This window comes from Physeter macrocephalus, chromosome 5, assembly GCF_002837175.3.
Source record: "Physeter macrocephalus isolate SW-GA chromosome 5, ASM283717v5, whole genome shotgun sequence".
NCBI classification, from domain to species: Eukaryota; Metazoa; Chordata; class Mammalia; order Artiodactyla; family Physeteridae; genus Physeter; species Physeter macrocephalus.
The window spans coordinates 99,199,586-99,216,690 of NC_041218.1; the positions used below are offsets into that span (position 1 = coordinate 99,199,586).

Below are 17,105 nucleotides of genomic sequence, written 5' to 3' on the forward strand. Positions count from 1 at the left end.
TTTTCGTTCTTTAAGGAATCTCCACACTGTTTTCCATAGTGGTTGCACCAATTTACATTCCCGCCAACAGTGTAGGAGGGTACCCTTTTCTCCACACCCCCTCCAGCATTATTATTTGTAGACATTTTGGTAGTCATTCTGACCAGTGTGAGGTGATACCTCACTGTGGTTTTGATTTAAATTTCTCTAATAATTAGCCATGTTGAGCATCTTTTCCTGTGGTTGTTAGCTATCTGTATGTCTTCTTTGTAGAAATGTATATTTAGGTCTTCTGCCCATTTTTTGATTGTTTGTTTGTTTGATATTGAGTTGTATGAGCTGTTTGTATATTTTGGATACTAACCTTTTGTCGATTTCATCATTTGCAGATACTTTCTCCAATTCCATAGGTTGTCTTTTCATTTTGTTGATGGTTTTCTTTGCTGTGCAAAAGCTTATAAGTTTGATTTGGTCCCATTTGTTTATCATTGCTTTTAATTCTTTTGCCTTGGGAGACCGATCTGAGAAAACATTGCTATGATTTATGTCTGAGAATGTTTTGCCTCCATTTTCTCCTAGGAATTTATCTAATATTTAGATCTTTGAACCATTTTGAGTTAATTTGTGTATTTGGTGTGAGGGAGTGTTCTAATTTCACTGATTTACATGTAGCTCTCCAGCTTTCCCAATACCACTTACTGAAGAGACTGTCCACTTTCTCCATTGTATGTTCTTGCCTCCTTTGTCATAGATTAGTTGACCATAGGTGTATGGGTTTATTTCTGGGCTCTTTATTCTGTTCCATTGATCTATATGCCTGTTTTTGTTCCAATGCTACACTGTTTTGATTTCTGTAGTTTTCTATCATTGTCTGAAATCTGGAAGGTTTATGCCTCCAGCTTTTGTTCTTTTCCCTCAGTATTGTTTTGACAACTCTGGGTCTTTTGTAGTTCCATGTAAATTTTAGGATTATTCTAGTTCTGTGGACAATGTCATGGGTATTTTAATAGGGGTTGCATTAAATCTATAGATTGCTTTGGGTAGTATGGCCATTTTAACAATATTAATTCTTCCAGTCCAAGAGCATGGGATATCTTTCCATTTCTTTGAATCATCTTCAGTTTCCTTTATCAGTGTTTTATAGTTTTCAGCATATAGATCTTTTACCTCTTTGGTTAAGTTTATTCCTAGGTTGTTGGGTTTTTTTTTTTAATGTGATTTTAAATGAGATCTTTTTTTTTTTAACTTTCTCATTCTGGTATTTCATTGTAAGTGCAAAGAAATGCAACAGATTTCTGTATGTTAATCTTGTATCCTGCTACTCTGCTGAATTTGCTTTTCAGTTCTAGTAGTTTTTGTTTGGAGTCTTTAGGGTTTTCTGTGTGTAGTATCATGTCATCTGCAAATAATGACAGTTTTACCACTTCCCTTTCAATTTAGATACCTTTTATTTCTTTTTCTGTTCTGATTGCTGTGGCTAAGACTTCCAATACTATGTTGAAGAGAAGTGGTGAGAGTGGGCATCCTTATCTTGTTCCAGATTTTAGCAGGAAGGTTTTCAGCTTTTCACCGCTGAGTATAATATTGGCTGTGGGTTTGTCATAAATGGCTTTTATTACATTGAGATATATTCCCTCTATACTCACTTTGAATTTTATCCAGTGGATGTTGAATTTTATCAAATGGTTTGTCTGAATTTTGGATGTTGAATGGATGTTGATATTCCCTCTATGCTCACTTTGAATTTTATCCAATGGATGTTGAATTTTATCAAATGATTTGTCTGAATTTTGGATGTTGAATGGATGTTGAATTTTATCAAATGGTTGAGTTTTATCAAATGATTTGTTTGCACCTCTTGAGATGGATCAAGAATGGATGTTGAATTTTATCAAATGGTTTGCATCTCTTGAGGTGATCATATGGTTTTGGATGTTGAATGGATGTTGAATTTTATCAAATGGTTTGTCTGCATCTCTTGAGATGATCATATGGTTTTGTCTCTTCTTTTGTTACTATGTGTTGTATCACGTTGATTTGCGTTATGTCAAACCATCCTTGTGACCCTGGAATGAATCTAACTTGATCATGGTGTATGGTCCTTTTTATGTATTGTTGGATACAGTTTGCTAATATTTTGTTGAAATTTTTTGCATCTATATTCATCAGAGCTGTTGGCCTGTAATTTTCTTTATTTGTAATGTCTTTGGTTTTGGTATCAAGATGATGGTGGCTTCATAGAATGACTTTGGGAGTTTTCCCTCCTCTTCAATCTTGTGGAATAGTTTAAGGATTGACATAAGTTCTTCTTTTAGAATAGTTTGAGAAGGATTGGTATAAGTTTTTCTTTGTATGTTTGGTAGAATTCCCCAGGGAAGCCATTTGGTCCTGAACTTTTGTTTGCAGGGAGTTTTTTCTGTTTGTTTGTTTTTTGTTTTGTTTTGTTTTTACAGATTCTATTTTGCTTTGTGATTGGTCTGTTCAAATTATCTGTTTCTTCTTGACTCAATTATGGCAGGCTATATTTTTCTAGAAACTTGTCCATTTCTTCTAGGTTGTCCAGTTTGTTGTCATAGTAGTCTTTTATGATTTTCTATATTTCTGCAGTATCAGTTATTATTTCTCCTCTTTGATTTCTTATTTTGTTTATTTGGCTCCTCTCTCTTCTTGGTGAGCTTGGCTAGAAGTTTGTCAATTTTTTTTTGTCTATTCAAAAAAGCAGCTCTTGGTTTTATTGATCTTTTCTATTTTTTAAATTTCTATTTTATTTATTTCCTCTCTGATCTTTATTATTTCCTTCCTACTGCTAACTTTGGGTTTTGTTTGCTCTTTTTCCTTTTGTTTTAGGTGTTAAGTTAGGTTGTTTATTTGAGATTTTTCTTGAGGAAGGCCTCAAGATTGTTTCTTGCAGAAGGCCTGTATCGCTATGAAGTTGCCTCTTAGAACTGCTTTTGCTGCATCCCATAAATTTTGTAAGGTTGTGTTTTCATTATCATTTGTCTCAAGGTATTTTCTGATTTCCTCCTTGATTTCATTGTTGATCCATTGGTTTTTTAATGACATATTGTTTAGTCTCCCTGTGATTGTGGGTTTTTTTCCTCTTTTTCTTTCTGTGGTTGATTTCTAGTTTCATACCATTGTTGTCAGAAAAGATGCTTGAAATAATTTCTATCCTCTTAAATTTGTTGAAGCTTGTTTTGTGTCCTAGTATCTGGTCAATCCTAGAGAATGTTCCATGTGCACTTGAAAAGAATTTGCATTCTGAGTTTTTTGGATGTAGTGTCCTACAGATAACAATAAGTCCAATGGTCTGTTGTGTCTTCTAGGATCTCTGTTGCCGTATTGATTTTCTGTCTGGAAGATCTATCCATTGATGTCAGAGGGGTATTAAAGTCTCCTACTATAATTGTATTCCTGTCAGTTTCTCCCTTTATGTCTGCTAGTATTTGTTTTATATATCTAGATGCTCCTATACTGGGTGCATATATGTTAACGAGTATAATATCCTCTTCTTGTATTGATCCCTTTATCATTATATAGTGTCCTTCTTTGTCTTTCTTTCCAAACTTTGTTTTAAAGTCTATTTTGTCTGATATGAGTGTTGCTACCTCTGCTATCTTGTTGTTTATATTTGCATGAAATATCTTTTTCTATCTCCACTTTCAATCTGTCTGTGTCTTTTGGCTTAAAGTGGATCTCCTGTAGGCAGTATATTGTAGGTTCTTAGTTTGTTTATCCAGTCTACCATTCTGTGTCTTTTGATTGGAGTATTTAGTCCATTGACATTTAAAAATATTATTGATAAGTATGTATTTATTGCCATTTTAAACCTTGTTTTCCAGTTGATTTTGTAGTTCTTCCTTGTTCTTCTTTGAACAGACTTTGTTCTTTTTATTTTTCCTTTTGTGGTTTGATGGTTTTCTTTTGTATTAAGCTTGAGTTCCTTTCTTTTTTATTTTTGTGAATCTTTTGTATATTTTTGATGTGTGGTTACCTTGGTTTTCAAGTGTAACCCATAGCTATATCTACTTGATTAGACTGATAGTCATGTAAGTTCAAACACGTTTTTTTTTAATCTATATTTTTTAACTCCCCTCTTCCACATTCTGTGGTTTTGATGCCCTGTTTTACATCTTCATGTTTATCCTTTTGCTATTTATTGAGGTTATGATCACTTTTACAAAAATGGTTTTATTTTTTAATCTATGTACTGGCTTATTTAAGTGATCTTCTGTCCTTTTATATATTTGTCTTTCCTGTTGTGTTTTTTCTCTTTCCTATAGATTTTTGCTTCTTTTCAATTTAGAGAAGACCTTTCAATATTTCTTTTATGATAGGTTTAGTATTACTGTATTTTTTAGTTTTTGCTTGTCTGAGAAATTATTTATCTCTCCTTCTATTCTGAATGATAATCTTGCTGGGTAGAGTACCCTAGGTTGCAGGTTTTTCCCTTTCAGGACTTTGAAAATATCATGCTACTCCCTTCTGGCCTGCAAAGTTTCTGTAGAGAAATCAACTGATAGGCTTATGGGGGTTTCCTTGTAACTGACTCTTTGTTTTTCTCTTGGTGCTCCTCTCTTTATATTTAACTTTTGCCATTTTAATTATGATATGTCTTAATGTGGGTTTGTTTGTGTTCCTGTACCTGGATACCTGTTTCCTTCTTTAGGTTTGGGAAGTTTTCAGCCATAATTTCTTCAAATACGTTTTTTCATTTTCTATCCCCTTCTCTCTTTCTTCTCGTCCTCAAACCTGTATTATGTGTAGGTTGGCACACTTCATATTATCCCATAGATCTTGTTCATTGCTTTCATTTTTTTCATTTGTCTTTCTGTCTGCTGTTCTGATTGAGTGATTTCCATTATTCTGTCTTCCAGATCACTTATTCATTATTATGCACTATTTAGCCAGCTGTTCATTGCTTTTAGATCAGTTTTTATCTTGGCAATTGAGTTATCTAATATTGATTGGTTTCTCTTTATAGTTTCTAGCTCATTGTTACAGCGATCTGCATTTCTATTGGTAATATTTATTAATTCCTTTAGTGTTTCTCTTACTTCCTTTTTCAACTTGGGGTCCAGTAGCCTAGAGAGGTATTTCATTTTTGTTTTTTCAGGGGATTTTTCTTGTTCTTTTAATTGGGAGTAGTTCCTCTGCATTTTCACTTCTCTGGCTCTATGAATTTAGAAGAAATAGTTATCTATGGTGGTCTTGAAGTGCTGTTTTTATGTAGGAGCATCCCTGTGTAGATTGTGTCAGTCCAATATTTTTGGTGTGAGGGCTGTTTCCTCAGTGTGCTGACCATTATCCCCTTGATAGCAGGTGTGATTCATGTGGTATCCAGAGCCTGCAGATGTTGGGTGGGTCCTCCTCTTTGCTGCATGGCTGTCACAGCCTTGTCAGGGGCAGGGTCTGCTCCATAGTTGTTGGAGTAGAAGCCCTGAGGGTTGGGTTTTGTAAGGTTCCATTGCAGTATGTCCTGTGTCCCCAAGGAGGTGAGCACAGAATCCATTGAGGCCCGTGTGGTCACAGCAAACCTATACGCGGCCCATGCAGGTATCTGCGGTTTTGCACATAAGCAGCCCAAGGTCACGTCCTTTTCTCTGTTGTGTTCATCCCAGACCCTAGTGCTAGGCTGGCGGTGGGGCCGGGGCATTGTGACTGCAGGAATTGAGGTGGTTGTGCTGCTGCCTGGGACCTGGGCTGCCTCTATGGTAGGGCTCTCCCTGGACCTTTTCACCAAGATTTGTCTCCAAGCTGCCTTGTGAGGAGTGCACCCACCAGGAAAGGAACCGCTGTATACTCCTCCCCAGGGGCTGCCCACCAGGGAAACTGATATCTGAGTCCATTATCAGTCTTCCGCAAAGCCCACCAACAGCCAGAGTCGCACTTTGCTGTGAACACACTGACAGTGGGGCTTCATTGGCAGACCCGTGCCCCATCCGGCACCACTCTGATAGTAGGGCTCCAATGGTGAACGCACATCCTATCTCAAGTGCACTAACCATGGCAGCTTGGACCACACTCCAGGCCCTCTAGGCTGTCTCCGTGCAGCTAGACCAAGTCCTCTCCCAGGGTTCTTCCACCCGAGTTTTAGTGCCTAGCTGCTGCGTGTGCTAGCAGCCCCACCCAGCATGCATTTTGGGCTGGGAGGTACAGAGAGGTGGCAGCCATCAACACCAGTCTCTCTCTGCCCTTATTGCTAGCAAGCCAGCATGCAGACACTCCTTGCAAGTGGAGTACAGGCTCCTCCAGCTTCCTATCTGTCCCAGCAGACCTCCCAGCAGACAGGGATTTCTCAGAGCAAGAGTCTTCCTGTGTGGACACTCCCTCCTTCACAGATCCCTTCCAGGAGCGCCAGTCCCATCCTGATGCCTTTTTTTTTTTATGCTACCCCGTTACATGGGGATATTTCTTGCAGCTTTTGTTGTATAAGGGATCTTCTGCCAGTTTCCGGTTGGTTTTCTGTGAGAATTGTTCTGCATGTAGATGTAATTTTCACTGTGTTTGTGGGGGAGGTGAGCCCCACACCCTCCTGCTCCACCCTCTTGATCCCCCCACTCCCAGAAGATTCAGCCTTGAATCTGTTAAACCATTTGCCAAGTAAGCTTGGTGGTGGAAATAAGTTGTGTGCAAAACACAGTGACACTGTGCACTGCATCTGAGAGGGGACATCATGACCCAGCGCCCAGTGCTTGGAATAACAACTGGGCATCAGACAGGCTGAAAAGCCGAGAGAATGTGCAGAGCTGAGAAGATGAGCAATTCCCTGATGTGCCCCTCAGTCTTAGGTTGTTCCAGGGTGAGACTATTTTTCCTGAGTCTTCACACCATTTTCACAGTCAGTAAGTGGTGGAGCATATCTCTGTAGTGCAGCAGATTTCTGAACCTCAGACCAGCCTCTGGAACTCATCTTGAGCAAAAAGCCAGGATGCAAAACCTTCCCAAACAGCTTTACTTCCTGGAAAATGTTTATCACCTGTTGCCTCCCCCTTTGTATCATCAGTCTGGCGCTGAGATGACTTGATAAATAATGTTAGCAAAAAGCCATGAGTTAGGGAAATGTTTATGAAGTTTTAAATGTGTGTCTCCCCTGAGAACTTAGTAGCTTCTGAAAAATATACATTATCTTCTTGTCTATAGGCTTGTTCCGATGCAATAAATATGAAGGACCTTTTTGTAAATACCTTGAATTCCAGCAGAAAAATATTTAAATACGAGGGATCAAAATTATGTTTTAAATAAGAAGGAACAGGTGTACTATTCTTTGTTATCATTGCAAGTTTAAGCTCGTTTAGACTAGCATGAAATGTGCAGTTTAATCCTACCTTTTAAACAGTGTAAAATCAAGGCGCTGTTAAAAGTATGCTTTTTGTTGTGCCCTTAAGGAACTTATATTCTGAGATGGAACAAGCTAGATGTGGACATCTTTAAACTAGAATTAGGAACAGTCAGTTGTAATTGTCCCACATAGGCAGGTACGTCACTGGAAGGGAGTGTGGCCAGCCTGCCCAAGTCTCCCATGGCCTTTGCCCAGGCATAGATTTGAAAATGAAGGAATTTTGAACCCTGATCAGGCCCATGCTCATTGGCCACTTTGAGAGCTAGGAGAGTTGTCCAGCCTGAGGATGCAGTCTCTGAACTGTTGACCTCTGCTGCTTGGAGTCAGCCTGGCAAAGAGAAGAACAAACACCGACTGGGAAGGAGCGGGCTGTCCATTGTGAAGAGGGCTGATACTTCATTCAGCCCAACCAGCGTTCTGACTCACCCCATTCCGTATGTCACCCACATTTGTTCCCTCTGCTGGGCAGCCTAGCATCCCCGAAATGCCTCTTGCATGTGGGCCTAAAAGCGACATACTGAGAAGATTGGCACACGAGCTGCAGCCGAGCATGTAGGCCCACCAGGGGCACCTGCTTTACGAGGAGGTGTTCTGATAATCCCTTTGTATTCTCCTTGGGAGAAAGCTGTGGGCCCTAGTGATGGCCCGTCATTACTCCCAGTCTCATATAAGGCAAGATGATGGTCACATCCAGTCACAACTCTTCCAGCATCAAAAATACTGAGAGGCAGTAGAAAGAGAGCAAGCCCACAGAACCTCGAAACAGACAGACTTTGAGCAAGAGGTCATCGAGTTCTCCATTTTTTGCTTCTTCAGTACAGATTATCTTCTAAAAAGCGGACACTGTATGGATTTGCTTAATGCTCAGATTTGTATATTATTTTCTGCAAATATATAACATATGCAAAGGTAACTCTGCCTTTGAATAAATACTCAGAATCATTTCTGAGTAAAACTTGCCTAGATGAGAATGGAAGCAAGGACTCTAGCTGCTTTGATTAATCCATTAACAGATAAATATTGAGTAATGATGGAAAGTAAAAGATTTTGGCAACCTGGTTTGCAAATACCTGCTAGATGAAGATAACCCATGTAACAACTGTGTTCTGAAACATCCCAGGAAGGCAGTTAAATAAAGAGACCTCAGAATAGCTTCTTAATGCCATGCTCAGTCTCCTCCGTAATAAACAGAATTTCCTGGAAATCTCTAGGTAGTAATACAGATCAGAAGGAATGAAGATACAGCAGTTTAATGCTATACTTTGCTAATGGAAACATATTGTAATTACAACAGTAAATATCTATTGACCTATCATTCTACTGCCTTAGGGTCTGCTTTAATAAATACCTTTTGCAAATTTGAATGTGAGAAGGCCTTGTTTACGTAAGTGGCTATAAAGAGCCTCTAATATTACAGTAATTATTTTTGTTGATTTCCATTTCTCTGAAAAGTACCCCTCATCTCCACTAGCATTTCCCACTCTATTACTGGGAAAGACATTAGGTTGCTAAAAGCTTCTTTTAATCAGTAGTAGCCTAATGAAATCACAATGCTACTGTCTTTGTATTCTGTAGTGACAGAAATAACTGTGATTAAGCATGTTTGTACTGGAGTGTGAGTATCTATTTCAATGCTTCTTTTGCTCGTCTCCCATTTTCTGTCTTCTTACAGATTTTTAAAAGTATTGGCTCTGATGAGACCGTACAAGGGCAAGGAAGTCGGAGGCTGATCAGCTTTTCTCTCTCAGGTATGTATTGCTCATATGAAGGCCTTGTGGAGTGAATAAGAATGTCAGTCAACAGTCAGGAGACCCCTTCAATTTGACTCTTATCTATAAGTTACTCAACATCTCTGTGCCTCAGTTTCTCCATCTGTAAAACAAAATTTTAAAATATCTGCTCCATTCCCCTGTTGCCTGAAAAATATGCACAACCTAAAAGTTGAGAGTTATGTTTTATTTCGTGGGAATTTTTAGGACTTCAAGCGGGGGAGGTAGCATCTCAAGTAACCCCGAGGGTACTGCTCAGAGGAGGCAAGGGTGGGGCTAGGATATATAGGAGTTCTGCAACAAAGGGCAGGTAGTGTGAATGTCAGAAGATTACTGTTAAGTAAAGAAAACCAGATGATCTCAAGTTAAAGCATTTAGTGCTCTTCTATGTTTGGGAAGATGCAAGAGGCTGCATTCCTTTGAACTGCACCTCAGCTCTCTGGGGCCAGTATCCTGTGTTTTCATATCCTGAGTTTCCTCAGGGCTCACCAACTCACCGTGGGTGGTGGCTGCAGTCGCTGATGACTGTGACATCCTTTGTTTACTGATACGGCAGGAAACATTCCATTTCTCACCCCTTGACCTCATAAGGGTACAAGAGGATTCAATAAGGAATAGATGCATTCCTTAGATGAGGTGAGATGATGAGAAGAGAAGCTACCATTCTACTTTTCCTTCATGGCTAACTAGCAGTAATTGAGAGTTTATAAAGTGGAGGTAGGGGAAAGCCTGAGGCAAGAAGCAGCTAGCAGACCCTTGGTCTAAATAAAACCTTATATGAAATCCAGTTGGTAAACAGATTAAAAACTGAGCTGCTCAAAAAAGTACACTTGTGGAAAGATCAGTGAAATCCAAAAAAAGCCTGTCATTTAGTTAATCATAATTAGTTAATAGTTAAGAGTAATTTAGTTAATTTTTTAGTTTTCATCATGTACCTTAGTTCCATAACCTGTTAACAGTAAAGGAAACTGGGTAGACTCCTCTTTGAATCTAAAATAATTTCAAAATTAAAACTTGCTCTGGCTAAAATGATATACAGAGTTCAGAGCCCCATGCACTCAATTTCACCCTAAAGGGTCTTTGTGAAGACACAATGGTATGAAACTGTAGGGCACAGAACTGTTCAGCACAGTTTGAAAACTATTGCTTAGCTTATTATCAAACCAACAAATATTGTAGGCCATACATATCAGATATCTGAGATCACAGAAATGAAGTTCATGAGTGTCCTTGGGAGATGGATGGTCAACTGAGGCTTTTCATGTCCAAGTGAGCCCCCAGTAAAGCAAACGTGTGTCTAAAAATCCATTGATAAGTGACAATAACAAGGTTAATATACAAAAAGTCAGTCTCTTTCCTATATACCAGCAATGAACAAATGGAATTTAAGTTAAAAACGCAATACCATTTACATTAGCATCTCCCCAAAATGAAATATTTAGGTATAAATCTAACAAAATGTTGATATGTACAAGATGTTTATAGGGAAAACTACAAAACTCTAATGAATTAAATCAAAGAAGAACGAAATAAATGGAGATATATTCCATGTTCATGGATGGGAAGAGTTAATATTGTAAAGATGTCAGGTCTTCCCAAACTAATCTATAGAATCAATGCAATCCCGATCAAAACTCCAGCAAGTCATTTTGTGAATTCTGACAAACTGATTCTAAAATTTATAATAAGAGGCAAAAGACCCAGAATAGCCAACACAGTGTTGAAGGAGAATATCAAAGTTGGAGGACTGATGCTTCACAACTTCAAGACTTACTATAAAGCTGCAGTAATCAAGACAGTGTGGTACTTGTGAAAAAAAGAAAAAAACAGAAAAATAGATAAATGAAATAGACTAGAGAGCCCAGAAGTAGACCCCCATATAGTCAGCTTTGAAATATGAGCAGAGACAGTACAGTTGAGCAAAATAGTCCCTTCCACAAATGGTGCTGGAACAACTGGACATCCACATGCAAAAAAAAATGAATCTAGACACAGACCTTATACCCTTCACAAAAATTAACTCAAAATGGATCATAGATCTAAATGTAAAACACAAAACTATAAAACTCCTAGAAGATAACATAGGAGAAAACCTAGATGACCTTGGGTAGGGTGGTGCCTTTTTAGATACAACACCAAAGACACAATGCATGAAAAAAAAATTGATAAGATGGACTTCATTAAAATTAAAAACTTCTGTTCTGCAAAAGACAATGTCAAGGGAATGAGAAAACAAGCCACAGACTCAGAGAAAATATTTGCAAAAGACACATCTGATAAAGGAAAGTTAGTCCAAAATATACAAAGAACTCTTAAAACTCAACAATATGAAAACAAACAAGCCAGTTGAAAAATGGGCCAGAGATCTTATGATCTGGTCAGACATCTCACCAAAGAAGCTAAACAGATGGCAAGTAATCATATGAAACGGTACTCCACATCATATGCCATTAGGGAAATGCAAATTAAAACAACAACTAGATACCAGCTATGTACCTATTGGAATAGCTAAAATCCAGAACACTGAAAACACCAAATGCTGGTGAGAACGTGGAGCAAAAGGAACTCACATTTATTGCTGGTAGGAATGCAAAATGTCACAGACGCTCTGGAACACAGTTTGGTAGTTTCTTTCAAAACTAAACGTTCTCTTACCGCATGACCCCATGATCGCATTCCTTGGCTATTACCCAAATGGAGTAATTTTCATACAAAAACCAAACACAGATGGTTATAGCAGCTTTATTTATGATTGCCAAAACTTGGAAGCCATCAAGATGTCTTTCAGTAGCTGAATGGATAAATAAACCATGGTACATTCAGATAATGGAATATTATTTGGTGCTAAAAAGAAATGAGCTATCAGGCCATGAAAAGACATGGAGGAATCTTGAACGCATATTACTCATTGAAAAAAGCCAATCTGCAAAGGCTACGTACTGTATGATTTCAACTATGTCACACTCTGGAAAAGGTGAAACTATGGAGATGATAAAAAGATCAGTGGTAGCTGGGAGAGGGGAAGGAGAGATGAATAGGCAGAGAACAGAGGATTTTTAGGGCAGTGAAAATACTCTGTATGATACAGTAATTATGGATACATGTCATAATGCATTTGTCAATGCCCAGAGAGTGTACAATGCCAGGAGTGAATTGTAACATAAACGATGGATTTTGGGAAAAGAGGTAAAGTATCTCTCAACTGTGATTATGATGTGTCGATGTAGGCTCATCAGTTATAACCAATGTACCACTCCGGTAGGGGATGTTGATAATGGGGGAGGCAATGCACGTGTAGGCAGGCAGTATATGGGAAAATCTCTGTACTTCCTTGTAATTTTGCTATGAATCTACAGCCATTCTAAAAAAAATTAAGTCTTAAAAGATACCCATTGACAACATTAGCATGTGTCTGTCTAGGTTTAAAAAGAAAAGAAAAAAGAAGAAACTCAATACTTTTGTATTACTAGGACAGAAAACTAACAACTCCTGGTTTGTTATTCTTATGTTCCCATTGAAATGCTTGATAAAAATTATTTGTACAAACCTTCAGAAACAGTAGAAACCAGGAAAACTACTCTACTGTCTGCCAGAAATGAAGAATTTTCACTAACCAAAGTTCACTAAAATCCTAAAGCCTAAGAGGGATGCCATACAGGATGGACAGCATGGGGCTGGGGAAGGAGATGAACTATCCATTCACTGGTTCCCATTTTGGCTCTACCACGTAGACATGGGCTCACAGACTCACCACAGGAAAGGAAACCACGCCCCCCCCCCCACCAGCTTGGTTCAAAAAGCTACTTTATAAGGTGATCAGGATGGACTCATCTCCTACAGCCCCCAATATATGATTTTTCTTACACTTATCTCAAGGAAAAAATTGCCAGCAATGAAATATGACTGGAGATGTAAAATTAGCAACTAAAGAGGCAAGCCTGGAATGGTCGTGGAAATATAATACTTAGTAGTTGAATACGTATATGTTTAATTCACTAGGTCTGTCAAGGAAAAATAAAAGTAAATACTGCTTAAAGTAGCATAATAAATTCCATGCCTCAAAGAAAGATGAGATAAAAAGATCATCAAATCTACAGCTAAGCAAAGCCCACAAAGTTGACTGGATGCTGGTCATCTCCAGGTGTAAAAGTAGGGACGAGGATTCCAATAGCAGCTCGTTGGACAACCAAACTAACTAAAGATGGACAATACCAGGGGTACACACCCTGCTCATGGATAAAGAATAGACATTGTGACTTGAAGAATGTGTGGAGAATAGATTCTACCTTAAAAAAAAAAAAGTTGAAGGACATAACACTCAAGAGGAAAAAGACAAGTATTTTGTTGGCAAATATCTGCTCAAGAGAAGTAAGGGATTTATCACTCGTCTGCTTGTACTCTCTATAAAATACAGGAAAGTGCAGGACCTTTTAAGTAAGAGGTCTAGGGTGAAGAAAAATGGTAAGGGATTTCTTTGAAGTTCTTTGAAGCTAAAAGAAAGTCAAGTGTATCTGTTTCCTGTTGCTGCTGTAACAAACTACCACAAAGTTAGTGGCCTGAAACAAGACATGTATTCACTCAGTTCTGGAGATCAGAAGTCCAAAATGAATCTTAAGGGACTAAAATCAGGGTGTCGACAGGCAGGGCTGGTACTCTTCTGGGGTCTCCTGAGAAGAATCCACTCCTCACCTCTTTCAGGTTCTAGAGTCTACCTGCATGTTTTGGTTCGTGGCTGCGTCACTCCAATCTCTGCTCTGTTGTCACATCACTTTCTCCTCATTTTGCCCCTCCTTCCTCCATTTTATAAAGACTCATAATTACATTGGGCCTAACTGGATAATCCAGGCTAATCTCTCCATCTCAATAAAGATCCTTCACCACATCTGCAAAGTCCCTTTTACCATGTAAGGTGACATATTCACAGGTTCCAGGGATTAGGTTATGGTCATCTGTGAGGGACCATTTTTCTGTCTATCATAGTCAAGGAGAGATTTAAAATAAATTCTAAAAGGGGCAATTACAGAATTCAAAATGAGCTTTGAGAGCTTTTAGAAAGCAGTAAGAGCATACTCACCACTACAGAATTAGAATCAATGATATAGTAGACTGACTTGAGATTCTCTCCTAGAAAACATAGAAGAAGGGTCAGACATAAAAAGGATAAGGAAGTAAAAAGATGGATGACATATACAGAGCCAATACATAGGTATTTAATATTTTTGATGAAATGATCAGAACAAATTGAAAGGAAATAATAGGAGAAAGGTTTCTTGAGTTGAATGTGATTTTGAATCTTTAAATTAGGCTATAAGGTGCTAAGAAAAAAATGTATGTACAGAGACCAACAACTAGACAAATGCCAATTTTTTTAAAGAAAATTTCAAATGCAGACACAGTAGACATCTGAGTGGAAACAGCATGATACTTACAAAAGAATAAACCTCATGTTAATCTCAGACTTGTCTTCTTATACAGAATGCCAAAATCGTGCAACAAAGGCTACAGGGTTTTAAGGGTAGCATGTTTTAGCCCAAGATTTCTGTGCCCACCAGGTTGTCATTTATGTAAGAAGGCAAGAGAAACACATTCTCAGGTTTGCTAGGGCTCAAAGAACGTCACCTTTGCATCTTATCTGAAAATAATATGTGAACATCCGCGCCAGCATACAGAGAGATAAATTTAAGGAAACTCAAGAACTGGAGATACTGCATATAATTGGACTGCTTTTCTTTTTAGAATTTAAAATGAGAAATAACCAGAAAGATAGATCATGGAATTGTCTCCTCTGGAAATTTTCCAGAATAGAGTAGACATGTCAAAGCAAGATTGTTGATGCAAATGCTTTACTTCTCAAATCTGTTTATATATTCAGTTTTTACCACTCGTTGGTGGTAATAAATTTCCTGTGTAACTACTATCCCTTTAATTTTCAGTGAATTAACCCTACAACCTTGAAAATCATAAATGCAAATACAGATTTTTTTTCACAAGTATTGGAGACAATTTAAATATTCAAAATTACCACAGAGCCAAATAATGAAATACTATATACTGTTTAAGAATTATGTATACAAAATGTTCTAAAAGACATGGGACATCCTTATGGTATAATCCAGGCAAAAGAAAAAATTTAGGGTACAAGTTTGTATGTACAGTATGGTCGCAACTGTGCAAAGAAAATTACTGAAAGGCAATAAAGAAAAAGTCTAGCAATGGTTGCCACTATGCAGTACAATTTGAAATAATTTTAAAATTTTGTTTCTTTTCTATATTTAAAAAAGTTACAGTAGACATCATGTTTATCATCAGAACATAAAACAATGCAGGAAAAAATGGGGGAAATTAAGTATTTTCCCATTAATGTATCATTTACTGTTGGAAAATCACAAAACTCTGTGTTCTTATAGACATCCATTCCAACAATCTCAGAGTTGAAGAAATTGAGACCTGAAGAAGTTGTTTTCTGAAGTTACAAAGTTCAACAGAGAGTGTTCCAGAACTAAAATCTGGATATACTGACTCCCAGCCGAATGCCCTTTTAACTCCTAATTAACTCCTTATTGCAGCAGTTTTCAAACGTTTTTACTCCGTGAAACATATATTTTTATAAGTATACAAATTGAACTTAAACTATAAAAGCTTACTGAAGGGCATGAAAAGAGGCATGAAAAAATGAAGAAACATATGTCCTTGAATAGGAAGTATTGTAAAGTTACCATTTCTCCCAAAATTAATCTATAGATTCAATGCAATTCCAATCAAAATCTCAATTTTTTGGAGGGGAGCTGATTAAAAAATTAAAAGATTAATCCGGAAGAATAAACGTGTGACTGGTAAAGATGTTTTCTTTTGGAAAAAAACAAGAACAGTAAAGAGTAACTAGACTTATCAGGTATCAGACGTATGATAAAAACATTATGCAGATTTAGACAAGTTGTTTGATGGAAGAGAATTTTTTAAAAAGACCCATTTATGCTTGAGAATTTGACCTATGCCAAAGTTGTCATTTTTGTAAAAAGGTAATATCACATAATGGTTAAAAACACAGACTTTGGAATCAAAGAAGCAGGTTCAAATTTCATTTCTGACATTGACCAACTCTGAAGACCTGGTCAAGTTACTTAACTCAGAAACCTCTATTTTCTCTTCCTCAAATTAGGGATGTAATAACTATCTTGTAGAGTTTGTGGTTAGGATTAAATCAGATAATGTATATGAAGGGCATAGAATGGTCCCCAGAATTTAGTAGCTAATCTATAAATGACAGGCAGTAGTGGTAGAGGTGATGAAGGTGATGGTAGTCATTATTTTACGATGGATAAATCTATATGTCTGTCACAGTCTGGGCCATATTCCCCAACACCACCCCCAGATTTGATGGTTCACTGGGAGAACTCAGCATGTAGTCATACTCGTGACTATAATCACTGTAATCAATTACATTGAAAAGATACAAAGCAGGGCTTCCCTGGTGGCACAGTGGTTGAGAGCCTGCCTGCCGATGCAGGAGACATGGGTTCGAGCCCTGGTCTGGGAGGATCCCACATGCCGCGGAGCAACTGGGCCCATGAGCCACAACTGCCGAGCCTGCGCGTCTGGAGCCTGTGCTCCGCAACAGGAGAGGCCAAGATAGTGAGAGGCCCGCGCACCGTGATGAAGAGTGGCCCCCACTTGCTGCAACTGGAGAAGGCCCTTGCACAGAGATGAAGACCCAACACAGCCAAAAAATGAATTAATAAATTAATTTAAAAAAGAAAAAAAGATACAAAGCAAATTGCAAAGGAAAAAGGTGCCTGGTTAAAAAACTACAAATAGAACTACCATACGACCCAGCAATCCCACTACTGGGCATATACCCTGAGAAAACCATAATTCCAAAAGAGTCATGTACCACAATGTTCACTGCAGCTCTATTTACAATAGCCAGGACATGGAAGCAACCTAAGTGTCCATCGACAGATGAATGGATAAAGAAGATGTGGCACATATATACAATGGAATATTACTCAGCCATA

At 38.0% G+C, this 17,105-nt stretch overlaps 1 protein-coding gene across 1 annotated transcript in view; it reads left to right on the top strand.

The window, feature by feature from the left end:
* The window catches only part of HECW1 (HECT, C2 and WW domain containing E3 ubiquitin protein ligase 1), a 259,111-nt gene that overhangs the window by 66,246 nt on the left and 175,760 nt on the right, over positions 1–17,105 (top strand). Inside the window, exon 4 of the mRNA XM_007124963.3 lies at positions 8,994–9,069. Within this exon, the coding sequence (XP_007125025.1) occupies positions 8,994–9,069 (76 nt within the window). The remainder of the gene's footprint in view (positions 1–8,993; positions 9,070–17,105) is intronic.